Source organism: Balaenoptera borealis (assembly GCF_965194805.1).
Source record: "Balaenoptera borealis genome assembly, chromosome: 1".
In the NCBI taxonomy this organism is placed as follows: domain Eukaryota; kingdom Metazoa; phylum Chordata; class Mammalia; order Artiodactyla; family Balaenopteridae; genus Balaenoptera; species Balaenoptera borealis.
In genome coordinates, this window is record NC_138860.1 from 3,971,003 (window position 1) to 3,998,933 (window position 27,931).

The 27,931-nt window shown below is 36.2% G+C and overlaps 1 protein-coding gene and 1 long non-coding RNA gene across 10 annotated transcripts in view; one reads left to right on the forward strand and one right to left on the reverse strand.

Moving 5' to 3' along the window:
- LOC309630340 (uncharacterized protein) overlaps positions 1-27,931 on the forward strand; it is a 170,168-nt gene that overhangs the window by 55,728 nt on the left and 86,509 nt on the right. For 3 of the 9 annotated variants that reach the window (XR_014245620.1, XR_014245621.1, XR_014245622.1), the window contains 2 exons: positions 1,582-1,742; positions 8,518-8,726. Coding sequence is in view for 6 of the 9 variants with exons in the window: in XM_082395454.1 (XP_082251580.1) it covers positions 1,582-1,742; positions 8,518-8,615 (259 nt within the window). In the remaining 3 variants the exon portion in view is untranslated. Of the gene's footprint in view, positions 1-1,581; positions 1,743-8,517; positions 10,068-26,470; positions 27,453-27,931 lie in introns of those variants that run through there. The other 6 variants (XM_082395453.1, XM_082395456.1, XM_082395457.1 and 3 more) reach the window with 4 other exon arrangements.
- LOC309630634 lies at positions 12,358-26,477 on the reverse strand. The gene is made up of 2 exons (XR_014245852.1): positions 23,399-26,477; positions 12,358-23,079 (listed from the first exon to the last, which is right to left on the reverse strand). It is a non-coding gene; the product is annotated as an uncharacterized lncRNA (long non-coding RNA).

Sequence of the window (27,931 nt, forward strand, 5' to 3'; positions counted from 1 at the left end):
TGTTTTCCATAGTGGCTGCACCAACTTACATTCCCACCAACAATGTAGGAGGGTTCCCTTTTCTCCACACCCCTGGGAGCATAACCTTTTATGCATATTCAATCACTCTGTAACTTTAGTGACTCTCTGAGCCTCAGTTTCCCTATCTATCATAGGAGGAATTTTGCCAGTCATAGAAAGTTGTTTGGGGATGAACCTGCGAAGGCAGCATGGACTCCAAAATGCTGACATATGTGAGTGCATGGGGGGAGGGGGTGTGTTCAACTTCCATTGTGTTTGAAAACTTTAAATTTCACATGAAGAACAATTCAGTGTCATAAATAGAGATAGGAAGTCCCTGGTGAACTCAGTAAAATAAATTCGTCAAAAGCTAGGCAATCACCACACCGCAGACCAGTTGATGGGTGTATGCATGGCCTTTTCAGAATGTTCCAATCTTCTGTAATGTTAAAACTGACAGAGTGATTTTAAATATCTTAAAGCATATCTGACGTATTTCTTTATATGAACTCTTTCTCCCCTTGTTAGTCGTTTTCCTGCTAAGCGGGTATTCACAGAGTGATGCCCAAAACCCCAGCCAGAAAACAGGAGCTGTGCTAAGCCCCTCCCTCCCTGCCACACCCACGGCCTCTGCCTGGGAAGGTTTGGGAATAGCAGAGGGCACGTGGGAGGCTGTTCAACATTCTTCTCCCTTGTAGTTTCAGCCAAGGGGTATTCACACGCCTTCAGTTGTGCCCCGGAGCACTCTCGAGTGCCTCACCACAGGTGCCAAGGAGCACAGAGGAAAAGTACGGGAATGAAACATCTTGTTATGTGGACAGAAAATATTGATAGTCTTCTACAATAAAAGTAACAGACATACGTTCCTAAGGGGAGAATACATTGTCTAACTGAAGAAATAAGTTGTCTAACAAACTCATAAGTTCTAGACACTGTCTCTTACGGTATTTTTTTAAATGTAATACCAGGATTCTCTGATTCTACAGTAAAAAGAGGGGGGAAAAAAACCCACATCAGCTTGTCTTCATTTAGTTTAATTGAAAGGCAGAAAACCACATGGCTTAATCACATTCAATATTTCTATTTTTGAAGATTCAACCATTATCATAGACTAGAAGAATGATATAAATATAGCACAGTATTATTTAGATAGATAAGTTAGTCTCTTTAGAGAAATTAGATAAAAAATAAAGCAAATATATTTAACGGGCTTGGGAATAAAATCTAGACTTATTTATGAATTGTACTAATAGTATTTAATATTTTAAAACCTTTTTACACATGGGACATACCTCCAAAGGAAAAGTAATCCTTATAATTAATTAGCATAGCAGAGGTAGGCAAAAGTATTTGTTTTACCTTTTCAGGGGTCTTTGGTTGTTATTTTCTGGAGAGGTGGGCAAACAATGTTTTCTGGGCTAAATTAGTAGTCCTGGAAAAAGGAAAATTTAGGATACGAAAAGTTGACAGATCTCTATGGATTGCTGGATTGGAAAACATTTCCATTAGAGGATAAAAATCAATTTTAGCTAATTTGCTTAACATGACCTGAGTTTTACATAACATCTTTGTTTTGTACAGGGATCGTGGCAAAATTACCAATAAGTCCATAAAGGAAACTGAAGGCAGTTTGATCTACACCTTCAATAACAGTCCCACAAAAGTTGAAGAAATATGTTATGTCTCCAAAGACACATACTCCAAAGAGCATAGTTATACCCTAAAATTAGGACGTGATTCAGGTACGTCATTTCTTTTAGTTCAGTTGAAATGCTTTGTTCTTTGTACTGCAGATAATTCTTCTTTGTTTTCCCCTAGTCCCTCTCTCTCTTCCTTTCCTTCTTCTCATTAACATATGTCTTTTATAATTGATGTTGCTTACCGTCCTTTCATCAAACCTATGCCACATCACTGAGGCGAGCCATCCGGCAGAGCACCTAAATACACATTAGAGGAGGCTGGGAGCCATGAGAGGCTTTGACCATCTCATCAGGGCAATTATAATAAGCATCTTGGTCTCACTGAAGGCATTGCATTCAAATAATAGCCTTCATCGTTACTCTTTTTAAATATGAAAGTAAACTTTGAAGCCCTTTGAAGGACCCAAGCAAACAACACACATGTGAAAGTAGATCAGTGAGCCTTTGAAAAGATATCCCTACGTAAAATCTGTGAAGAATCTTAGGCTTTAAAGAAAGACCTCCAGGTAAATGATGGCTTTTAATAAGACACATGACAATCTCAATTATGAGAATCCGTTCTGTGTGTTCTCTGTGCCATTTTATATTCCCAGCAGGATTTTTTTTTTTTTCTCATCAAGAGTTTCCAGGGGTGTCTACTGTTATCTATGTGTAAAGCATATTTAGGTGGTCCCCCAAAGCTGTGCTAATTAAAAAAAAAAGAAAAGAAAAAGAAAAAAAAAGAAAGAAAAAGAAACAACAACGTTGTCAAGTTGTCAGACAGACTGGAACTAGAGGATTATAGGTAAGAGGGATAAAATGAAGGGTTGAAAGCTATAATTTCTATTTCTGTGGTGGCAACCGAATCAGCTGTTGGATCAGGCAGTTTAAAGATACAGTCACTTAAGCACAGAGTCTGGGAAGAGGGAACTTTACAGTATACCCGTGACTCAGCGGTGTAGACTCACGACACGGTCGGAATTACTTGCTGGGTCCTTTTCCTGCTTGTCTCTGTTTCCTTTCCCCATACCATTTGACTCCATCCCTGTATTTGACAATTCCACATATTACTTTCCTTCCTACCATTTTTTTCACCTTTTTTACTTTTTTTTTTTAAACACTACTTGCTTGGCCTCTGACCGCTGCTCCATGCTGGGGACTCCCAGGCAACAAAGAACATGTTTTAAAAAGAGACACTGCATCTCAGGAGCGTCCTTACTTGACCTTGTTCATTTTTGGACATGCTGTGGCTGTAGATTTTCAGAAAAAGTCCCTCCCCTGGAATGGTTTTAAAGAACACGTATGCACATATGGATGTCAGGCTATCAAACTTGTAGATGGAACGATTTGAAGAATAAATTGTAATAGTAACAAGATCGCTCATAAAATGATGAGATATAGGTGCCTGTCTGGTTACATAATAGTCACTGTGATCCTGGGTGTTTCAATTCATAATTTGGCCTTCTCTTTATATCCCAATATCTGCTATTGGAATTAACCGTGTCATAGGGCTGGAAGAAATCGTAGAAATTTTGAAATCATAGAAATTTTGTAATGCAGCTCTCAAATTGAAAGAAAATGAAGACCAGAAAATAAGCTAAGTCGTTCTGCTTGTCTATAAGTGCCATTGGTTTAATTTTAGTTTTGCCTATTTTTAGGTAAAGAATATATTTTCCCAATAACTGGTTAGAAATGTTTGAGAAGAGATATCATCATGAAAATATATATGCAGTAAAATATAACTATTATTCAATAAGCTATAATATATATTGAAGTAACCTGGGGATATTATTCATATAGCAAAACATCCTTTAATCTTTGTATAAAGTATGTAAACCATATACAAATTATGCACATGAATGAATATTATTTTTGTATATAAGTACAACCCCCTTTTTGACTTTTTTTGTATTACAATTATATATTACTCATAGTTCTATAGTTATAATCAGAACAAAAAGGATCACCCAGAAGACAAGAAGGTAAGTTGTCCTAAGCATATTGGAAATTCAGAAGTTCTTTTCCATCACTAACATTGTGCTCTTAAAAACATGAAGAAGAAAAATCCCTATCTTCCACTTCTGAGTATTCTCAAAAGAATGGGCAGAAGTGGGAGAGTGGAAGAAATCTACTGCAGATAAACAGCTAGATCCTATTATTAAAGGCAGTCAGTGGTATTCTAGAGAAAATAAAATTTGCTCTTGAAGACATAGTAGACTTAATGTTAAAAAAAAAAAAAACAAGATATTATACATACCCTAAAATATGTTTATGAAACAAAGCTTTTAAATTTTTAATTATACCCCTAAACTGGCTTTCTAGTTTTTCTAGGATATCAAACAACTCAAAAAAGAAATATTTACTCAGATTAATGTTTGAAACGTCATATGGAAATGTGTATAGTGATGTTACTAGAAATTAGTATCTTTATAAATTAAACATGTAGAAGGTCTTGTCTCCAAAAAGCCTGACCCACTGCCTTAAGGTTAAAAATGCAAATTTCACATAGATCTTAGAAGTTGTTTAACTTTTTAGTTTGAAGTACATTTTGATGAAAATATTTAAAAGATGGCCACCTCCTCAGTTAAAGTTGGGCATTTTAATGAAATAGTAAAAATCAGGAGATTATCAGTTTCCAGAATTAAACACTGGCTCCTTATTTGGGGCATATTTCAGTCCCCAAATATCGAGGACACATCTAGGAGAAATTAAATTTTTTTAAAAAAGAATTAAACAGGAATTTTGTGATCGTCTTCATATTAAATTTTGACATGTGTTTCAGGGACTCCAAATTCAGTTAAACAACATCAAGATCTGAATTGTCCCTATTATCGTCATCATTTACATAATAGTATGGAAAACACAGAGCAGTGTAATATCATGAATGCGAATTTAGGGGAAAATGTTATTCCCTGAGCCAAAAAGTGAGAGGAATCAGCACACATGAGGATTTGCATGGTTATTTTTCCTGGTACTTCTGTAGACCATTCTGTAACAATGGAGTCTGGTATTTCTTGTCTTAATGCTACGTGAAGAGATCCATGGCTAACATTAGAGTTTGCAGGTGGGTGGTACGTATGCTTTTAATAAAAATATCTGTGATCAAACGTTGCAGAGTTAATTAGGCTTCGTGTCAAATTGCCTCTCCTAGAATCTTCAGGAGCAGGGGGGTGCAGCTGTGTGTCACCTGCCTGCTTTCTACAGACAGTGCCCAAAGGATGTAACTTCATGAAAATTCAAATCAGGTTGCACAGAAATACAGTATTCCCAGTCGGCTCTTTATATTTCCAGATAAATTACATACACACAACAACATTTGTCCTTTGTTAAATTTCATGTTGCACAATTCTACTAAATTTTGAATGGCTTCTTTAGCCAGAGAAGCCCAAAAATATCCTTTGGCTAAGAAAGGAAAAAGTAATCACATGCCCTTCAGAAAACATTTTCAGAGCTGTTGTAGAAGTTGTTGAAAGGACCACTGAAAGGTGTTTACTAATGGAAAATATGTTTTGTTTAGAAACTGGGCTATGCTTTAGTATCTTATCAACCTGATCGATAGGGTTCAATCATAATAGAAATTGAGAAAAAGATGCAATGTAAAAAAGACTCTTGTTAGGAGCCATAAACGTACAGATAGTGAAATAAATGCTTGTTTTTTCATGATGAAGTCTTATTTCAAGTAAACAACATTTTTCAGAAAAAGAAATTGACTAACAGCTGAACATTCCCACAAGGCTATGTGCCATGGAACTCAAAATGCCAGTGCAAAAATGTGAGCTCCTAAAAGAGGGTTCAATACTGGTCTGTAATAATTAGCCGTATCTTCTGCACTAAGAAGGAAAGCTCTCTTCAGGGCTTGAGGATTGGTGTGGAAGTGGGGATTTTGAGTATAAGAAAGGGAATTTAATTCATGTTCTAGGGTTATGCAGCTATGATGGAAGGCTTTGGCTTCCCAAGTGGGTAACATGGAAATTATAGTAACTATGACTAACTTAATTTGATGGAATAGGACTTTATTTTTCTCTAGGCCAAGGTTTCTCAACAGAAGCATTATTCATATTTTGGACCAGATAATTATGGGTGTGGGAGATTTCCTAGGCATTGCAGGATTTTTATCAGCCTCCTTGGCCTTTACTCACCAGATGTGGGCAGCACCCCTCCCCCACCATATGGATATCTCCAGACATTGCCCCTGGTGGAGAACCACTTGTCTAAACATTTTTCATTTCTTCCCTTATCTCACTGCAAAATGAGTTACGTTGGTTCTTCACATTACCATCAGTAGAAACTCTGCGTAGAGAACTCGTATGTATCAAGTGAAGAACAGTTCTGTAATGCAAATATTTTCTGCAGGATACAAAAAATAGGACTGTAGGAGCTCAGTGTGATAATGCTTTACTTCTCCATGTGTGTGTTTTTTACGACAGAGAAAGCTTTCCCTGGTAATAAATAATATAAGATGCAAACAAGGGGAGAAGTGGATATGAGAAATTATCATTGCCAGTGAATTTTGAAAAGTATAAAACACTTTTAGAGCAACTATGTTGAAATTAAAAAGAAATTACCATTTCTTTTACCTACATACTCTGCGACTATTGCTTGCTATTTAATTACTGAAGAAACATTTTTATTACCACAGATTTTCCAGGTCAAAGTTTCACAAAATTTTCATTGTATCAGATTACTTGAAAGGCTTGTTGAAATATAAATTACTGGGCTTCCTGCCCAGTTTCTGATTAGTAAGCAAGGCCAGAGAACCTACATTTCTAACAAGTTCTCAGGTGATCCAGAACCTGAGATGTCCACTGCCCTAGAGACAAGTTCAACTTCAGATGTAGCTTCTTAGCCTGACTTGATAACTTTTTTCTTTATTGAAAATGGCAGAGGCTATAAATACAAAGACATAAAAGAGTTGTATAAATTTGGGTTTACTCATTTGCAATAGACCAAATCAGCTTTGTCACTGGAAAGAATGACTTATGAGAGAGAATGTTTTTAATACAAGAGTCTTCACATACCATTGAAAGACAGGAAACCTTAAAAGAAAAACAAAACTGATGAACTACTCCCAAACAGGGATTTAAAGGAGCTAAAAACTTTTAAAAAAATGCCTACTACAAAGTAAAAGTTTATTTTCCTACACCAGCAAACACTTAGCTATCCATATTTTGTTTATATTTTCCTTATTCATTCTTTTCCCACCTGCCAGAAAAAAATTTTATCATTCTCCACCCTCAGCGTCCCCCCCTCAACGTATGCAACAGCTCTTGTCCTTATATATCTCGTAGCTTCAATGCACTGCACTTGGCAAGATCCTATGATATTTAGGATGTCATTAAGCTCTGGGACGTGTAATATATTGAATAAATTATTGAGGATTCAAAAAAATATTTTCAAGGGTATGCAGGGCTGTCACCTATGGCCATAGAAACTGTGCACAGTACATCTCCAGGAGATGCCGTTGACAGAGGTGATGATGTAAATGGAACTCCTGGAATTGTGCCATCAGGTGTGCCTTAGTCAGATATAATAGGACAGGTTCAACAAGACAGGCATAACCATGAAACTCTGCAGGGTGTGGGAGACCTGGCTTAAGAATTGCACATGTGATTTATTTCTAGTTAGTTGACAGCTCTTAGCTCGGTGTTATGCCAATCGTAATACGCAACTGCCTAGAAGACCCATGCACATCTTCGAGTCTGAGTAGGATAGAGTTTCTGATGTGAGGGAAAATGAGAAGTCCCTTATCTTCGTGGCTGGTAGAATGGATCCAGAATCAAGGACTTTTCAGACACCATCTTCAACCCTGCTATGTTTGTAGGTGAACCAAGGCACCAACTGTTCTGTTCATTTACAAACAACACTAAACACATGTGCTACATTCAGCATGTAGGTAATCAGGAGCCTTAGACAGAAAGCCAAGAAATTGTTACATTAAATTTTCTCAATTAATCTCCATAATTTGGGAACAAATATGGACTGGTTTTGCCAGTGGAATATGCCAAAATAAGGTAGTCTTTAAAATTCCCAGATAGAAATGTGACACCTTGATTCTAGCTTTGAAATAAAAGTTTATATTGGGATTGATGTATACACACCACTATATATAAAATAGATAACCAACAAGGACCTCCTGTATAGCACAGGGAACTCTACTCAATATTTTGTAATAACATATAAGGGAAAAGAATCTGAAATATATGTATATATATCACTTTGCTGTACAGCTGAAACTAACACAACGTTGTAAATCAACTACACGCCAATAATTTTTTTTTTTAATGTTTATAGTGCTTTTGATAACTTATGGTCTATTGATAACACAGCAGGGGAAATTGAGAAATAAGTTATTCTTGGTTGAATACCAGGAAATCATCATCCACTTTCCCCTACTCAGGCACTAATAACAAAAGACAGCCCTAAATAGAGTCGTTGATTAATTAATTTGCGTCCAAACATTTTATTTTTCTTAACGCAATGGGCAAGCCATAGTTCCAGAACACTTATAGTTAAACCTTGTTATTTCGTTCTTGGCCTTCTAAGACCTACTTTAGCTGATGAGGCCTGTAGCATTACAGATGCTTTATCACTCCGACACTACAGCTTTGAGAAGCCTCCCTCTCTTTGTTTGCCACACATTTGAATAATTTTGGCCTATCCTCTTCCACAGAAGCAAATGTACAAACCTCTACACTTCAACTCGGAGACCTCCCATTCATACTGTGTGTCTCCAAAGCGCTGACATTAATGCTGTAGCCATGGTTTTCAATGGGGATGGTAATCTGTGATAACAAAATTGTATCCCTTCCTTCCTGCAATTACCTCACTCTCCATACAGCCTTGACATCTGGAAACCCACTGCTACAGGAGCAGCTGGCATTCCTGTCCTACAGCAGGAAGTTAACTACGCATTCCAAAGAGCCCCGATTGTTTTGATATTTTCTGGCAGCTCAAGAAGCTTGGATCTTGGAGAACAGCTCTTCTGTACCAACCACATTTGGAACCATACACAAAAGCATAACTTGTCACAACCTGAACCACTTATAGGTATCGGATATTGTCTTTCTCTTAATGACCTATAGCTGCATATGGTGATCAAGTTCCAAATGTAACCATGTTAAATATAGAGTGCCTTGTCAGAGAATTGATAGAGATTCTGTTCATACAGTACTCTCCATGGTTTATTCGATGACCTCACTCTGCTATCATTTTCCCAGGTAATAATCTAAATTTTGGGAAGAGAATGGATTAATATAGGCTAGAAATCGATTCTTGCGGTACTATGATAATCATTGTGCCCTGGGTTTGCTCTTATAATGTTCAGTTAACAGAGATTTTCAGGTACTTATCAATTTGCTAGAAATCAGGAGAGCTCCAAAGAAGTGCAAAATCACTCAATGTTGGGCAAACCCAACTGTATTTTGGCTTCACTGAGCGTCTGAAATGATTTTGGTTTTGAGCTGATAAAATCTATATATTGTTTATTCATGGTGCTTTAATTTTTTTAAAAGAATCAAAGGGAATAATTACTGGATGGATTTACTGTGAATTTATCATTGAAATGGCTACAAATAATTATTACCTTCATTGTAAGAACATTAGTGCTTTTTACTCATCAAATTGAGAATGAAATGGATTTTAGTAACACCCTACAATTACCTTATTAATCAAAATTATTACCAGTGATCTCCTTGAAACCAGACTGGTTTGCTGCAGAACTCATTCAAGACTGCACTGATTCAGAGCAGAACTCTGCAAAAATACAATGACAGATGATTTGTATTTAGTTTACACATTTTATAATGTGTTTTCTCTTTCTTACATTTCCTCCAAAGCATAGCAATATTTACCACTGTATATTTGTGTTGGCTTTCATCTCCAACTTAATAAAATACTTCTCTTTGCTTAGCTATTTCTTGTGGAATTTTAAACTCATAGTGATGAAACCAATCCTCTCTCTCATAATTTAAGAGTTGATTCTGAATAATTACTTATGCCTTCTATTCTAGTGACTGTAATCTCTGATACCCCTCTGGTTAGAAATGCCTTTGCTCTGTGTTTAATATATTTCCCCTATGCTACTGAGCCTATGTATGCTTAAGCATTTTTCTGTTTTATCCAACCGTCCCTATGATAACCAGAAGATAGTGTGCTTCCTCTTAGTATTTTAATACTCCAATGTACACTGAGTGTTTAAATAACCATAAAGCACAATATTTGTTTGCATAGTAATTGGCTTGTTTACCTTTACTGCTCTAGAAAACCTTGCTAGGCAATCTGCCTGGGGCCAATACTTGTAACCGTTAACAATTATGGATTCCAGAAAGATGCTGATATGAAATTTTTAAAAAATAACATTTCAAAATCAAATACATAATATTCAACATATTCTCTAGGATTGTTTATATGTTGCCGTCCACACCACTTGCCTTTCTTATTATGTTAACTAGAATTCACTTTTCATCAGCAGGCACTGAGTAATAGGACATTTTGTATCAATCTTGGGTTGTTCCTGGACATTCATAGACAGATGAAATATTTTCAGAATCAATAAAAGCATAATTATTTTTATATGATGGAGTTTTAACACAGCCTTTATGTTACGCAGAGGTTTGAGTAGAATGCCAGTGAGGTACTTTTTATTGTCAAGGAATCGATCTGCACAAAAGAGGGTCGGGCCGCCATTCAGCAGGTGGCGACTTCATCCTTTGGTCCAGGTCTGACGAGCTCTAGGGGCTTTGCAAGGAAGGTTGCCGGGGACACCGCGTGGGGTCCGGGTGAGGGGGTCACAATCGAGAGTCTTTCCTCATGAGGTGCTGCAGGTGGGTGACAGTAAACGCTAGGAAAGAGTTTTACACAGAAACCTCTCCCCTAGTTTCCACGTTGGGATGGGCAGCAAAAGAAAGAAGCCCCCATTTCTACTGAATACAAACCGCTCTCTCAAATATATAGAAGAACAGCATTAAGGAAGACCTCAGTCACAGGCTTGGGTTTTGATTTTGTTCGCTTGCTTGTTGATGGGTGTTTTGCAGAAATGCCCAATGCGTTTGAGTTGTTTTACCCTGAGCAGGATCCGTGCCAGAAATAGTGCCGATTAAGCTTTTCAACATTTTTCTTTCACTTTTTAAATAACTCTTAATTTTCCAAAGAATTCTTAATCAAAAAATTGACTTTAGAATTTAGTTACGCCATGATATAATGATATGTATCAAGGCAGAAAAAATTTAAAGAAGCACTGTTTATGCAGTAGATATTTTGCCTTTAAGCTTTTCAAACCTGACTTTGGTAGTTTATTATCAAGATTTTCCCACCTTGATGGCATAAATTTGACGGGATAAAAATGTTATTTTTGGCCATTAAACATACTGCTTTCAATTATCCCCAAAATTTCACCTGGAAGAGAAATTGGATCTACTTCTTAAGTATAATGAGAATAGAGAGAGATAGATACAAATTAGATTTATAACATTAGATTCAATCTTGGCAAAACTATTTCCAACTCAGTATCTATTTTTTAAAAGATTATTCCTCATATTTTAGTATAAAAGGATCAAAACATAAATGCTTAAGTCTTAAAGTTCACTAAATTCTAGAAACTATCACTGGCATGCTGTGGTCTCAAAACAATATATGATTTTGACATAAATGTAATCAGGTCCTGTACAATGAGCCATCAAGGCTAAGTGAAAATCATAGTGACTGATTCCTTTTGTCTGGTTTTCCAAAGAATAAGACATAATAAATCAATTATGAAAATTTTCCACACCAAATATTTCCCTTAAAATGTAATATAAAAATTTAAAACCAAAAAAATTTTAACATTTCACAAGATTTTCAATAATTTAGAAACTTGCTCAAGAGAGAATTCACTCTGCTTTGCAAAGGGTTGTAGTATATATTTTGTTACAGACTATTAGCTGCTAACATTGCACACAAAGGTCAAATATGTGTGTTTATGTTCTGCTGAGTCTTATAAACAAACTGTGTCCTTATTCTTTAAGAAGAAAAATGTATTAAAGAAGAAAATTGCATTGTTCTTAATTCCTCAGATAGAAATGCTACTAAACTGCCCCTATGAAAACATTTGAGGTTAGAGTTTTGTCACTTTAAACCCAGATGCGTGTATTTTGGGTACATTTTTTGAGCACTACGTGATCATAAAGTAACCTAAAATAACAATGGAAGAAAACTAAGTTCTGCTGATAAAATACACTTTACTTTTTACGTGGTGTGAACGAAACGACTTAGATGGAAAATGAAATCTGTCTTAGCTTAAGAGAGAAACACAAAGACATTTCCCTTCTGGACAACAGATTTTGGCACTGCAAGATCAAAGAAACAATTTTATCTGCATTGTGACTATAGACCAAAAAATTTTTCAGTATTCCTGTCTCCATGCTAGAGTTTATGTGTCTTTAATGGTATTTAAATTATAGCCCTTCTGTAGCCATGCAGTCAAAACACCACGTCATCTGATGAGAAACCATATTATAATCTGTCAGTATGTCATTTTAAAACCCATACTGTACTTGTCCTCATTTTTCTCTTTTGCTAGAAAAAAATTGAGCAAATTGTCTTTTAAACTGGGTTTACGAGTTGACCTAGTCAAGCAAGACAAAAAGATTACTTTGCTTTATGTTATTTTAATTTAATTTAAACCAATTTATAGATTTTTTCCCCTTTTTTTCTGCAATACCTCCTCCACATTTTTGTTTGTTCTTAGTATTATCATCTTTCTTATATATGACATGACGCATGGTATACTATAGACACATATTAAATGAAAATCAAGAATGTGTGCCCATTAGGGAATTATAGCTAAAATAGTTTTTCCTCAAAGCAAAGTGTTTTATATCAGTTTAAACTGATATGTAAGAGAGTGACTATTACATATAAGTGAAAGGGGCTGTAATCTGAATTCTTTTGTAGCACACAATGCAGATGGTGTGTTTCAAATGTCACCAGAGAGACAAGTTTTAATTTGAATGTGTACTTTAATAGAATGTTTATTATAATGACTTAACAATAAAATTAGCAGTTTACTTAGAATATTCCTGCAGATATAAAAATGAGATGTTACATTTTTACAGAAGTAGTGAGCTTTTTCTTACGTATAGATATAAGCAGGAACATGCAATCAGTGATCTTATACCTTTTTGCTACCCAATGTTATATATATTGTTAAATAGTTATTACAGGTGTTTAGAAAAGTGAAACTTATTTTGTCTAGGAGCATATGTTTGATTGGTAACTGATGGATAACTTCGCTTTCATGCTTCAAAAACATAACATGAAGCTTCAAGCATTTTCAAGCAGATTTAAATAATTTGAAAAGATAATGAGCTTTTAAATCATATTAAGATTGAGTTGCAAGAGGCTTGTTTGAGTGTAAGTGACTTTAATGTGCCCATGGGAGACATTTATGTGGTTATTTTTTGTTTTGCTTTTTTTTAATTTAAGTGACAGTACTTTAGTTAAGCTTCAACTTTCCCCAAACAGATAGATATATTTTAATATGTATCTGCTTGGGGAAAAGCCATCTACTGCAAATAAATTGATTCCTAATCTTCCAAACAATTTTGACCAGCTTTTATCCCTAATATTTTTGTGTAGAAAATCACACATTCTGTATGCTACACATAGAGTAGGAAGGAAGGGAATCAACGGACATATGGTAGCTTTGAATAATAAGGTCTTTTTTACCACCTGGAAATGCCAGGGATTCTTCAACATATTTTAACTTACCTGAGGAACTGCAGTTGATTCATTGAGAAGGGGCATGATTTAATATATCACTTTTTCATGGAATCAGAATTGGATGTCTCCACAGTTCGTTGACAATTGACAAGAAATCGTGGCAAATATTTTCCCATCAGATTTTGATGTAGCTAAATGGGGCCATTTTAATTTGAAATATGTATTTTTCTTGTATTGGGGCCAAAACTATAATGATTTTTAGGGGCAAGAGAACAGAATAGAATGAAAAATTCTCCTTATGTGTAAAGTAGTTGATTATATAGCCCCATTCTCTTCTGCCTCAAACCCCAAGATATAGCCTAGAAATATTTTTGGGAGTCTATTATTTGATAAATACAAAAGATTACATGCAATATAATGAACACTTGCAAACCTATTATCCAATTTGAGAACTAGAAGAGTACCAAAATGATGTCTCTCCTCTATCTCCCCCCAATTCCCCAGAAGTTGCTATTATCAAGGCTGCCACAGAAAGTTGTGCAAAGTGTGCACTTTACAAATTTAAGAGATGTTGACCCTCGTATCCAGCTGAGCCTCATGTGAATTATGCCCTTTGAAGTGTGCAGTGTGTAACCTACACAGATTTGCATAATGGCTCTGCCACTTTCATGGGCTGCTTTGAGATTCTTTTCATATACCTGATAGTTTTTGTTTTTTTGAGCTTTATAAAAGTAACACTTTCTATATGGTCTTACTAGAACTAGTTTTATTTTTACTGAAAATTATGTTTCTAAGAGTTATATACATTGTTGCGTATAGTTGAATGTTTTTGTACTTCAGTTCTGTGTAGTTTTCCGAGTTGTGTCCATAGCCTCAATTTATTTTTCTATTCTCTTCTTTGACCTTGGGTTGTTATCTGCTTGGCAATTACACACGCTGTTGATGTAAATATCCTTGTATATGTCTCTTGGTATGCATGGGCAAGAAATGCTCTAAGGTATGTACTAGAATAGGAGTTTCTGAGTCTTAAGATTTGTGTGTGGATTAAGGGCGTATATGTGAAAAATAAGACTTTAAACTCCTATGTAAATAATATTATTATTTTGGGCTAGATAGGGCTTTCTTTAAAAGACACAAAAAGTTTCTAATACTTGCAATATGTGTACAAGTACTATTTGTGTCTCTGCATCAGTTCCACTGATAAGTAGCTATTTGGGTGGTTCTATAAAATGCCTGGCTTGCTGAAACAATCAATTAATCATTCTATGCAGATCCATTAGCTAGAAGAGGAAGCAAAGCCAGAAACCCTTTTGGTTATCTTAACATGGATTAAATGTATTTATTTTAAATTTAGGAAAGAAGGATTAAAATTAGAGGACTCAGCCAAAGCAAAAATGACCTATTTTACTCCCCTTTCCATGCCCTGTTCAATCCATTCAAGTTATTTTTGGAGATACTGAATATACACACCAAAAACTGAAGATTGCGATTACGATTTTAAATATAAGGAGGCAGAAAAACATAGAGAAAATTATTAGATCACAAGATGTTTTATGGTGTAAAATACACATAACGTAAAATTTAAACATTGTTAAGCGTACAGTTCAGTGGCTTCAAATATATTCACATTGTTGTGCAATCATCACCACCATCCATCTCCAGAACCCTTTTCGTGTTCCTAAACTGAAACTACATACCCGTTCAACAAAAACTCCCATTCCCCCTTCCTCCCCATCCACTGGCAACCACCCTTCTACTTTTTGTCTCTATAAATCTGACTACTCTAGGCACGTCAAGAAAGCGGAATCATACAGTATTAGTCCTTTTGTGACTGGCTTATTTCACTTAGAATAATGTCTTCAAGCTTCATCCATGATATAGCAGAACTTTCTCCTTCTTTTAGGCTGAATAGTATTTAATTGTGTGTATAGACCACATTTTGTTAATCTATTATCTATTGACGGACAGTAGGCTGCTTCCACCTCTCGGTTATTGTGAGTAATGCTTCTTTGAACATGGGTGTACCAGTATCTACTTGAGTCCCTGCTTTCAATTCTCTTTAGGTGTGAAGATTTTTCAAGAACCTCCACGAATCAGCATCCTGGGCAGCTACTCCTCTAGGTGTTAAAAGAAAATCCTAAGAATACATTCTTTAGATAGACAGAAGAAAGGATAGAGAAAATACACTTTTTATACTTTTTAAATTTTACATTATTTTTCTGTTACTTAAATGCATTCATTTCTTCTAGGAATAAAAATTAGATATTGATATAATATCCAGGCTGCTATACTCCAATAATATGAAATTGCTTGAGTTTTAACTATAGGTATAATGTTGATACTTTGAAGGATGCATTTTAGATATGCAATTTTTCTCAAGCTACTTCTATTAATAATAGGTTACACTTGTGTGGAATACTAATCTTCACAATACTTTACCTTATTAATATTTATGAGAACTCACAATGTGATGATTACTTGATACATAAAATGGTAGGTAAGTAGGAAGACAGATAGATAGTTAGATAGATAGATAGATAACCAGTCAGTAAGACTGGCTCAACCCTTTCATACCCATTTTATAGAAGAGGAAACTGTTTTGAGAGTTTAAGTGTTCAAGGTCCTTTGATTACAAAGCAGCAAAGTCAAAGATCAAACTCATGTCTTCCTGGTACCAAAGTCCATTTAACTGTGATAGAGTCTGTCCTCCCTTAGCTAACCTAATCCCCACCCAAACACCATGAGGTCTACTGGGGTGTTGGCAGCCTTTCATTTTCTCTTGAGGAATGCAATTATGGAGGTTCCATCTTTTTTTTTTCTTTTTTTAAATTTTTAAAAATTTTAACTTTTTATATTATATTGGAATATAGTTGATTAACAATGTTGTGTTAGTTTCAGGTGTACAGCAAAGTGATTCAGTTATACATATACATGTATCTATTCTTTTTCAAATTCTTTTCCCATTTAGGTTGTTACATAATATTGAGCAGAGTTCCCTGTGCTATACAGTAGGTCCTTGTGCATTATCCATTTTAACTATAGCAGTGTGTACATGTCAGTCCCAAACTCCCTAACTATCCCTTCCCACCACTCTTCTCCCCTGGTAACCATAAGTTCGTTCTTTAAGTCTGTGAATCTGTTTCTGTTTTGTAAATAAGTTCATTTGTATCATTTCTTTTTAGATTCCGCATATAAGCGATATCATACGATATTTCTCTTTCTCTGTCTGACTTACTTCACTCAGTATGACAATCTCTAGGTCCATTCATGTTGCTGCAAATGGCATGATTTCATTCTTTTTTTATGGCTAGTAATATTCCATTATATGTATGTACCACATCTTCTTTATCCATTCCTCTGTCGATGGACATTTAGGTTTCTTCCATGTCTTGGCTATTGTAAACAGTGTTGCAATGAACATTGGGTGAATGTATCCTTTTGGATCATGTTTTTCTCTAGATATATGCCCAGGATTGGGATTGCTGGATCATATGGTAGCTCTATTTTTAGTTTAATTAAGGAACCTCCGTACTGTTCTCCATAGTGGCTGCACCAACTTACATTCCCACAGTCAGTATAGGAGGGGAGAGGTTCCATCATTTGATAAGGATTTCATAGCTGATAGTTGGTATAGCAAAAACTCAGGTCCTCTGGTTCATTTTTTAACCTATGCAGCCCATGGGTGCCATCAGTTTTTGTTGAAGTTAATATACAGCATTTTCCCCCCAGAGATAAAGTCTGAACCGTCTACATGGAATGTATATTTTTGAAAATACATAAAGGATAAAACCTGCCCTGTGCCATACTTCTTTAATCTAGAGAACGAGTATCACATTTTAGATTTGTTGAGTTTGAGAGCGGATCTCCATCATCCGGACCTTAATCTCATTACACTTAAGACAATTTACTGCAAGAAGTTTCCTTAAGTATAAGCTTACAGCACATGTATCTTTTGTAGTATTAAACATATTTTTAAGCTTAGATACAATCCTGCTAGTACTGACCTGATATAGTAGGAATTGTATGGCTGCTTTTAATCTGGATCCCTTAAGGGGTTGCCACCTCAGCTCACCTTTATTAGCAACTCCCAGTAATATCACTTTTTAGTAGTTTCCAACATGCTAATCATCTACCCACAGAAAAATTCAGTGCTTATCACTAGATATATTTGTAATTTAGCCAACTTTGAATTTTAGTGAATAAAAATGTCATTTGTGCAACACAGGGGGAAATCCCCTAAAGGTAACTGCTCACTATCTTTTGGATTAATCCAGTTTGTGTCAAAGAACTGGACAGCAGTTTCCATACACTCGTATGCAAATGAACAGGTACAGATGTGATTAACTGAACTTTCATTTTGTCTGGCCTAAAAATTTCACCCTGTAGTCACTTCATCAAAATATCTTTGCCCCTTTTAGTGCAATGTCTTTCCAAAAAGAAAGGGGAGAAATGCACTGTAAATGTTAAAATACATAATTGTATAAACGAGGTGCTTTTAAAAAATCCAGACCCATACATTCCTAGGTTTCTGCTAAGAAAATGGATATCATATCCTCTTATTACAAGTGTATTTGTTATCACCTCTCCCACCATGGGGCTTTATTTCAGCCTAGAGACTCCTGTATACTAATCCCCCACTAATGCTTGCGCCCGAACAAGCTCTCATGCACGCCCCCATGGTCTTTCTTTCCTGGAGTATGAATTATTAAGTAAGCTTTACTTCTATCCAATTGATTTCACTTACTCCACATTTCAGTTTTATTAGCATAAAACAGAGCGGAGCTTAATCATTACTTAAACCTAAAATAAAGGAATTAAAAAATTATTTTGTTGGTAAAAGATAATAATATCGAAATATTTTCAGATGCAAGCAAAATAGAGCTCACTAGAGAAAAATAGAAACATACCTATGTTTATAGTTTTAGTATGTATACACTTTAAAAATTCAAACATTCTGAAGTATTAGGATAATTTCATTTCCAAAGGAGAATGGTTATTTGTCCTCACTTTCTCCATTTAAAATAATAAAATTTGATTTTGTTATGATGGATTAACTAATTGCATAGTCTTTTTCCAAAGGAGAACGGTTATTTGTCCTCACTTTCCCATTTAAAATAATAAAATTTTATTTTGTGATGATGGATTAACTAATTGCATAGTCTTTTTCCATACAAGGTTGAACTAGTTATCTCTCAGTCATCCACTTTGCAAAAAACATCTGCCATTAAAAAAAAAAAATCTGCCATTTACTGCTGATATAGTCATTCATGTTTGGAAGGGTTACATTCTGATTCTTAGAAGACATTTCTCCAGAGCCTGTTTTCAAGTTTGTGAAGTGGCGATACTCTTCTTGTCACTTCCAAATATTCATTGTACAAAGGTACACAAAAAGTGAGACCCAGAATGTTCTTAAAAACTTTGAACAATTTGAAGGTAAGACATATATTCTAAAAAAATATATGAGGGTAGGTGAGTAAAAGAAGGCTTTAATTTAAAAAATATGAATGGTAGTCATGAAGGCAGAGAAAGGGAAAGAACAATATTGGAAAATAAGCAGGTTCTATGACTGTCATCACTTAGGAAATACGAGGATCTAATGGGAAGGGAAAGATAAAGCTTATACATGACATTAATTTACTTCTGAAAAGAATTCACTGCTTACAGCAAGGCAATGATATTATTTTTAAAATATATATACAGGTATGTTACCAAAATATTGATGTATGTGATACACACACACATCAAAACCATCAATGCAATAAGCCCTTTGCTTCTTTGAAACAATCACTATTACACACAATGAATTTAATTTTTGAATTCAATGTTCTGGTAGACATTGTAGTAATTTCCAGAATTTGGTCACTCTTCTTTACAGTGGTAACTTGGTTTGGCCTAAGTCAAATGTATTGATCCACTATGAATTAAATATTTAGATTTGAAAGTAGCTGGAATTTTCGAATATGGTCCAAGCCCAGAGTATTTTCTTTTCTTTTTGACTTATCTGTTCAGAAATGGATTTCTACAAAATTCTCTTAGTGCATTTTACAAGCTATTACTAGAAACTGTATTTTAATTTTTTTTATTGGCCTATATTGTAGAGGTACTAATGTGTTACCAACCAAGTGAATTATATATAATTCTGGGGGAAGAGCACAATTTCCGATTAAAAATGAAGGGCACACATGGGTTATTTGACATGTAAGTCTTCAAGAAATGCAATACTGTGTAAAGACTGGTGAATCTCAGTCTGTAAAGAAAGCTTTTTGAGCTTTCATGCAGCTGGCTGCAGCAAAGCCTGACAAGGAATGAAGGGGAGGAGGGGAGAGACAGGGATGGGAAAAATAAATTATGTTTGGGGGTGGAGGTAGGCAGGGGGACTCTCTATAAGCAGCTTTTCTTGTTCCTTAATTTCTTGACCACTGGACCAACCATTTAAAGGAGACCTGCAACTCTTTTTTTTACAATATTTTTTTTTATTGAAGTATAGTTGATTTACAATATTGTTTTAATTTCTGCTGTACAGCAAAGCAACACAGTTATACATATATATACATTCTTCTCCATATTCTTCCATTATGGTTTATCCCAGGACATTGAATATAGTTCCCTGCGCTATACAGTAGGACCTTGTTGTTTATCCATCCTAAATGTAATAGTCTGCATCTACTAACCCCAAACTCCTACTCCATCCCTCCCCCCACCTCCCCTTGGCAACCACAAGTCTGTTCTTCGAGTCTGTTTCTGCTTCGTAGATAGGTTCTTGTGTGTTTTATTTTAGATTCCACATATAAATGCAGCTCTTTTTAACAATTACCTTTCTCATGTACCAGTGGCCTTTTGAACATTCTAGAATTTCATATTCAATTTAGAATTGCTCTCTTAAGTCTTAGACATTATATACTGTTAGGTGACTTGGAGAGCAAGTTTCTGTGTTTGTTTAACACTGTCTTCCACTTGGCTATGAGCTGTGTGAGTGTGGACCACGTGACTCACAGTCTACAAGGACCTCGCGTGGGACAGAGAGTGGAAGGGAGATACAGTGGTCTTCTGATGTTATTTTTTACATCTGTATAATTCTTCCAATCAGTCTTTAAAGCTCTGTCTCTTCTTTCTTCTTTCTCATTGAAACAATTCATGTCAAAGAAAGCATTTTAGGACAAGAAACCGATCAATTGTTGCTGTAGCGCACAGACCACATGAAATATATACAACAACCCCCCCGTGAACTCTTTGTAGAAAGTGTCCATACTTCTGCTACCCAGCAAATAGGGTCCAAACTTCCTACCATGGTGTGGAAAACTCTTTATTTTCTGAGCTCAAGAACTTAGCATCTTCAAACATCCTCTTTGCCTCTCTCCCCACCTTATATTCCAGCCCTACCCATCTAATACTTGGGTACCATTTCCCTAACACGTGAATTGTTATGCCCTGTTGGCTTCTCTTAAAATCCCTTTCTTGGGGGGAGGGATAGATTGGGAGTTTGGGATGCACATGTACACACTACTGTATTTAAAATAGATAACCAACAAGGACCTACTGTATAGCACAGGGAACTCTGCTCAAAATTCTATAATAACCTAAATGGGAAAAGAATTTGAAAAACAATAGATACATGTATATGTATAACTGAATCACCTTGCTGTACACCTGAAACTAACACAACATTGTTAATCAACTATACTCCAATATAAAATTTAAAAATAAAAATAAAATGTATTTTAAAAAAAAAACCCTTTCTCCTTGGAGCGCCTCTATCCATTTCTGTTTATGGATAATTTCTACTCATCTCTTTATTTATTTATTCATTTTTATTTTCTTTATTTTTAAGTGAAGTATAGTTGATGTACAATATTATATAACTTACAGGTGTACAATATAATGATTCCAAATTTTTAAAGGTTATATTTCATTTATAGTTATTATAAAATATTTGCTATATTCCTTGTCTTCTACAATATATCCTTGTAGCTTATTTTATACCTAATAGTTTGTATGTATAATCCCCTACCCCTGTATTGTCCCTCCTCCCTTCCTTCTCCCCACTGATAACCACTAGTTTGTTCTCTTTATCTGTGAGTCTGCTTGTCTTTTGTTATATTCACTAGCTTGTTGTATTTTTTAGATTCCACATATGAGTAATATACTGTATTTGTCTTTCTCTGTCTGACCTATTTCACTTAGCATAATGCCCTTCAAGTCCATCTATGTTGAGGCAAATGGGAGAATTTCATTCTTTTTTTTTTATGGCTGAGTAGTATTCCATTGTATATATGTACCACATCTTCTTTATCCATTCCTCTGTTGATGGACACTTACGTTGTTTCCATGTCTTGGCTATTGTAAACAGTGTTGCAATGAACATTGAGGTGCATGTGTCTTTACAAATTAGTGTTTTGGGTTTTTTTTTTTTTTTGGATATTTACTCAGCAGTGTAGGAGTTGGGTCACGTGGTAGTTTTATTTTTAGTTTTTTGAGAAACTTCCACACTGTTTTCCATAGTGGCTGCACCAATTTACATTCCCACCAGCAGTGTACAGGTGTTCCCTTTTATCCACATCTTTGCTAACATTTGTTGTTTGTGTTCTTTTTGATGATAGCCATTCTGGAAGGTGTGTTATGATATCTCATTGTGGTTTTGATTTGCATTTCCCTGATGATTTATGACGTTGAGCATCTTTTCATGTGTCTGTTGACCATCTGCATTTCCTCTTTGGAAAAATGTCTATTCAATTCTACTGCCCATTTTTTACTCGGGTTGTTTATCTCTTTAATGGACAAGAATTGTTCAAAACTTTCCAGAGTATTTTCAGGGACTTAATATTGAGAGAAAAGGGACTATTAAAATGGAAAAAGATGTAGGGATTATCCAGTCCAGTCTTTTCATTTTGCAGCCAAAGAAACTGAGGCACGGAGAGAAAATATTGCCCAGAGTCATACAGTGATATGGAGGGCCCAAAACCAATTACCCATCTCTTGCCAGTCTCTCCAGTGGTGCTCACATCAGTCTTCAATTCAGATAAGTCTCGAATTAAACTTTGGACATGTGTTAGCCTTTCTGAGTCTAAATTAAAAATTGGGAATGAAATGGATAATCCAGGATAGTTCCTTTCTTTTCTTCTTTTTGTCATCTTTTCTGATTCCCAGTTCAGCATTTAGTCTCCATACCTTGTGTTCTTACCTTCAGAGAGAACTGAGGGCTCCTAGAACATCTGAAGACAGTAGTGAGAACTCAGGCTGTGGCTTAGATTTTTGGTGTTGTTCAAAGTGTATTTCACCACTTATGTCCAACTGGGTACTTATGTCCAGCTGGGTACTTTGGGCAGGTTACTCAACTGCTGTGCCTCAACTTCTTCATTTGTAAACTGTGCATAATTACCATATTTAATTCATTCAAACATGCTTGGTGGGAGCTTTCAGTTCTAGGCTCTGGGGATTTATCAGTGAACCAGACAACGAAAAATCCTGCTCTCTTGGTGGTGAATTCTCGTGCTAGGGGACAGACAATCAGCTGATAAGTGACATGGGCCCTCTGCTTCCTCCACCCATAGTGAGGTCTTCCTTCTTCCTGGAATTTTCTTCCTATAGATGGGCAAAGGGCTAGCCCTTTCCCAGAATTTAAGATTCTTATTTAAAAGTCACCTTTACTGGATACCAACTTTAAATTTCAATTCCACCATTGTCACATCTTTATTCCCTTTTCTGCCTTTTTTTTTAAAACGTTTCTTTAATTAATTAATTAATTTATATTTATTTTTGGCTGTGTTGGGTCTTCGTTTCTGTGCGAGGGCTTTCTCCAGTTGCGGCGAGTGAGGGCCACTCTTCATCGCGGTGCGCGGGCCTCTCACTGTCGCGGCCTCTCCCGTTGCGGAGCACAGGCTCCAGACGCGCAGGCTCAGTAGTTGTGGCTCACGGGCCCAGTTGCTCCGCGGCATTTGGGATCTTCCCAGACCAGGGCTCGAACCCGTGTCCCCTGCATTGGCAGGCAGACTCTCAACCACTGCGCCACCAGGGAAGCTCTCTGCCTTATTTTTTAAAAATCTTTGGTCCTTAGTACTAACATACCCTATCTTTACTTATTTGTCTTGTTTATATTACATCTTCCTCACTAAAGGATAAACTTCAGGAGGGGAGGGGCATGTGTCTGTTTTATCCTCTACTCTGTCCCAAGGCCCTAGAATGCAGCTGGTATCTATCAGGGGTTTGTGATCTATTTATTAAATGACTGCATTCAAATCTAATATAATGTCCTATGGTGATATTTGCAATTAAGCAAAATAGAGTAAGTGGATAGAGAGAGTAACCAGGGTACTATTTTATTTTATTTTTTGTATGTGTGTGTTCCAATAAAACTTTATTTACAAAAGCAAACATTGGGCTGGGCTTGGCCAGTGGGCTGTAGTTTCCTGACCCCTGTTTAGCACAGATTGTGGCATTAGACTGGCCAAGACTGAATCCCAGCTTAGCTCCTGACTAGTCCTGCAAACTTGGGTACTAATTTTGATAGAGTGGTGAGGGAAGGCCTCTCTCAGAAGGCCATCTTTGACAAGAGACATGAATGAAGTGAGAAAAATGAGCCATAGGGTAACTGATGGCTAAATATTCTAGACAGAAGAAACCACATGTGCAAAGGCCATGAGGTCATTCGTATTTGGCACATTCTATTAACAGCAGGAAGACGCGTGTGACTGGAGCAGAGTGAATTAGGAGAAGAGAGCTAGGGGACAAAGTGAGAGGAATTATCCAGACTGTTGATGTAAACCCTGATGAGGATGTGGATTTGATAGTAAGGGAGCCTGCCAAATTCAGGTGTTGAGAGATGTTGAGAGAATTAACACACATAGCTGAATATCTGACGTATACACAGTATTCAGTACAAGTTACTTACTGTATGCCATGGATAGATTCGTGGTTATAGGTCAAAGTAAAGAAAAACAACAAAATGAATGAATGCTCAATTTTCTTCCCAATCTATAGCCCTCATGACAACAACAGCTCAACACCCAGAAGGCAACTGAGGATAGAAAGGGACACGAGGAAAGTTTTACATAAGAAAATACATAAAGAATAATAAAAAGAGAAGTCCTAGTATTTTTTAAAAGGCATATCATGCATAGCCATCCCACTCATAGAACCTGAAACATTTTTTGGAATTTATTTTATTGAAGTATAGTTGATTTAAAATGTTGTGTTAATTTCTGCTGTACAGCACAGTGATTCAGTTATACACACACACACACACACACACACACACACACACACACATATACACATTCTTTTTCATATTCTTTTCCATTATGGCTTATCACAGGATATTGACTATAGTTCCCTGTGCTCTACAGTAGGACCTAGTTGTTTATCCACTCTATGTGTAATACTTTGCCTCTGCTAATCCCAAACTCCCACTCCATCCCTCCCAACCACCCCTCCCCCTTGGCAACCACAGTCTCTTCTCTTTGTCTGTGAGTCTGTTTCTCTTTTGTAGATAACAGAACCGGAAACATTTTAGTCCTAGTCTGTGTTATGGATTTTTCTGCACTTATGCCCATAATATATAGCAGTATTTTATCAAATAATCAATCAATGAAATGACAATAGTTTCCTGTCACAGAATTTGTTTGCTCCAAACTACTGTTTGGTCTCACAAACACACCAAAACATTACCAGGCAGATCATGTAACCTCTGTAAACTATCCACCTTTGGAGGAAATGATTTATCACTATTGATAATCTCAACCCAAATTCTGGGTATGTTTATAATCATCCTCAGCAAGAGGGTGCATGGTAGCATTAAAGACTGTGCTTTATTATATTCCTTATTGATCAATATTTTCTATTAATAATTTTCTACATTCAGGATATTCCCTGGAATTTTCAATAAATATGATGGCATTTCTGAAAAGAACATTTTCAAATCACCTAATAATTCATTGTCAAGGTGGCCACAGATTCAATGTAACACCAGAGCATGCTCTTTCAGCCTCACCAGAGAAAGGAAGCTGCTTTTTCAAAAGACTCCAAATAGGAGTCTTGGGCCTTTCTTATACTTCATTATTTAGTCTAATTCTATGTAAGATAGCAAGAATCTAATCTATTTAGCAGATTTTTAAAAACTGAAGTATAATTAATTTACAATGTTGTGTTAGTTTCAAGTGTACAGCAAAGTGATTCAGTTATACATACATACATATATATGTATACATATATATAGATAGATAGATACATTCTTTTTCAGATTCTTTTCCATTATAGGTTATTACAAGATATCTAGCATATTTCCCTGTACTATACAGATTTTACTTGTCAAGTTTAAAAAGCATGTGCTATATTTAATTCCAAACAGAGTTCTAGAAATTGGTCCAAAAATTCACATAGAGGTGGTAGAATATGTAAGCTTTTAACTATTTTGCTTGTCCAAAAGGCACGGCAATGGGCACACTGCCTACTGTACATTATAAATTAATTCCATTTGTCCTGAAAACGTGTTCATATTTCAGGACTTTGAATATGGGCTGCTCTAATTAGTTGCTATGTTGTAACTCAGGCCCGTGTACCTCTGTGGGGCTGCATTTTTCCAGCCTGTAATTATACCCTCAGCAGACAGCCAGGAGCTGCAGACAAGGCCTCCTTCGCGTGCTCAGCTGCCCCTTGGCTTCCTTGGAGACAGACTTTCTGTTTCTAATGGATGTGCTGAGTTCTCCTTGAGACGAATGTCTGGCCAGGGACCAGGAGCCTCCCTAGGTCAGAGGACTTGCTCTGGCCCTTGGCCCTGTACCTGAAAGCTGTCACTTGAGCCCTGGAAGAGAGCTAAGAGGTCCCTTGGAATATTCCTTAGAAGAGATGAACTATATCCAGTAGCTTGTAATACCTACAATGGAAAAGAATCTGAAAAACTTTATATATACATATATATCTGAAACACTGTGCTGTACACCTGAAACTAACACAACATTGTGAATCAACTATACTTCAATTAAAAAAAATAAATACATAAGGGAAAAAAGAAGCAGAAATGAACCCACCCCAAAATCATCCCCTTTAGGTTACATCTGCTCTTTCAAACCAAGCATCGGGGTCCTGATTCTGCTTCCTCACAGGAGCCTGAAGTGAAGGGACATCGTTAGGTGAGCACAGCCAGCTCCGGCCTTGACAGCACAAAGGGTCAGCAGCTGTCACCTTGCAATTGGCTCTCAGAGTCGCCTTACTACGTGACTGCTCTGTTTCAAATGGACGGAAAATGATTTTTAACTTGGTTATTCCTCATTTAGAATTAAAAAAAAGTATTCTATCTGACCTTTTCTAAGTATCTTCCTTTCACTTAATAAAATGATGCAGGAAAATCGCTTTCAATGAATGATGCGTTCAAACAACCCAACTTAACTGTCACCTAGTACTTCTTTTATTTCTGGGAAATCTACTCCCTCAATCCTCTTATCAAGGATCACAGATTAAAAAAACTAACACACCGTTTTGTTTATGGATTCTTCTCATAGTTGTAGAGGCAAAAATGGGGCCACAACTCTGTCACAGGAGAGGACAGGGGCCAAGGACAGCTTCTGATGTCTGACGAAGCACAGACTCTATTGAGAGTCGCAGACCTCTGTGATGAGCTTTGTTGCTGGTCTGAAAAGACTTCAGAAAATTTGTTTTTTCATTTTTATGGACTTCTCATATTCCACTCTTCTAGATATTTAGAATAGTTTTATATTTTAAGAATCCAATGAGCTACACGTTGGTGTATACAGATTTGGTTGGAGGTGAAAGGCAAGAGGGAAAGCCATAAATAGCAAAATCCGAACTTGTGTCATAGTTACCCCATAACCTAAATGTCTATATTAATAACACATGTTGGTAAACATCTCGCACAATATATTGTTACGTATCTCTCACGTGGATCAAATGGAACTTGAGCTTTTGATTTTTTTGAATATCAGTTCAATAATGGGAAGATATACTGAGAAAACACAATTTTAAGGTCCAGTGTATAGTTCTGCAGGTAATACTTTCTTCCGTTTCCAAGTTATATTTCCCCTTCTTCCTTCCAAATAATGAAAGATAAGGTAGCTATTTTTGGAGAAGAAGAAGGAGGAGGGGGAGGGTCAAGGGAGGGGGAGAAGGAAGGAAGAAAATGTATCCAGGGGTTTAAGGATTAAAAGTTTTTATTTATTACAAAACAGAAAGCATTCCACTCCTAGTCCCAGAAAAAAATAGGAAAGAAAAAAATTCATTAAGCATCCTTGCCCTTCCAAATACAAATGAATGGTGGTTGATGTTTTATGACATTTTGAGATCAAATGTACTTGCCAGTGGCTTTGGGGTGGATGGGCAGGGAGGGCTGGACAGGAGATTTACTGTCCCTGTGGCGCCAGTGTGATGACATTGATCCGAAGGAACTGGGAAGTTCTAAAATGCATTTTGGGGGGTGGGGATTGAACCCGCGCCCCCGGCAGTGGAAGTATGGAGTCTTAACCGCTGGACCACCAGGGAAGTCCCTTAAATGCATTTTTTAAAAACAAAAGGTAAAGGAGATTAAAAACAATTAGGAGATACATGATGTT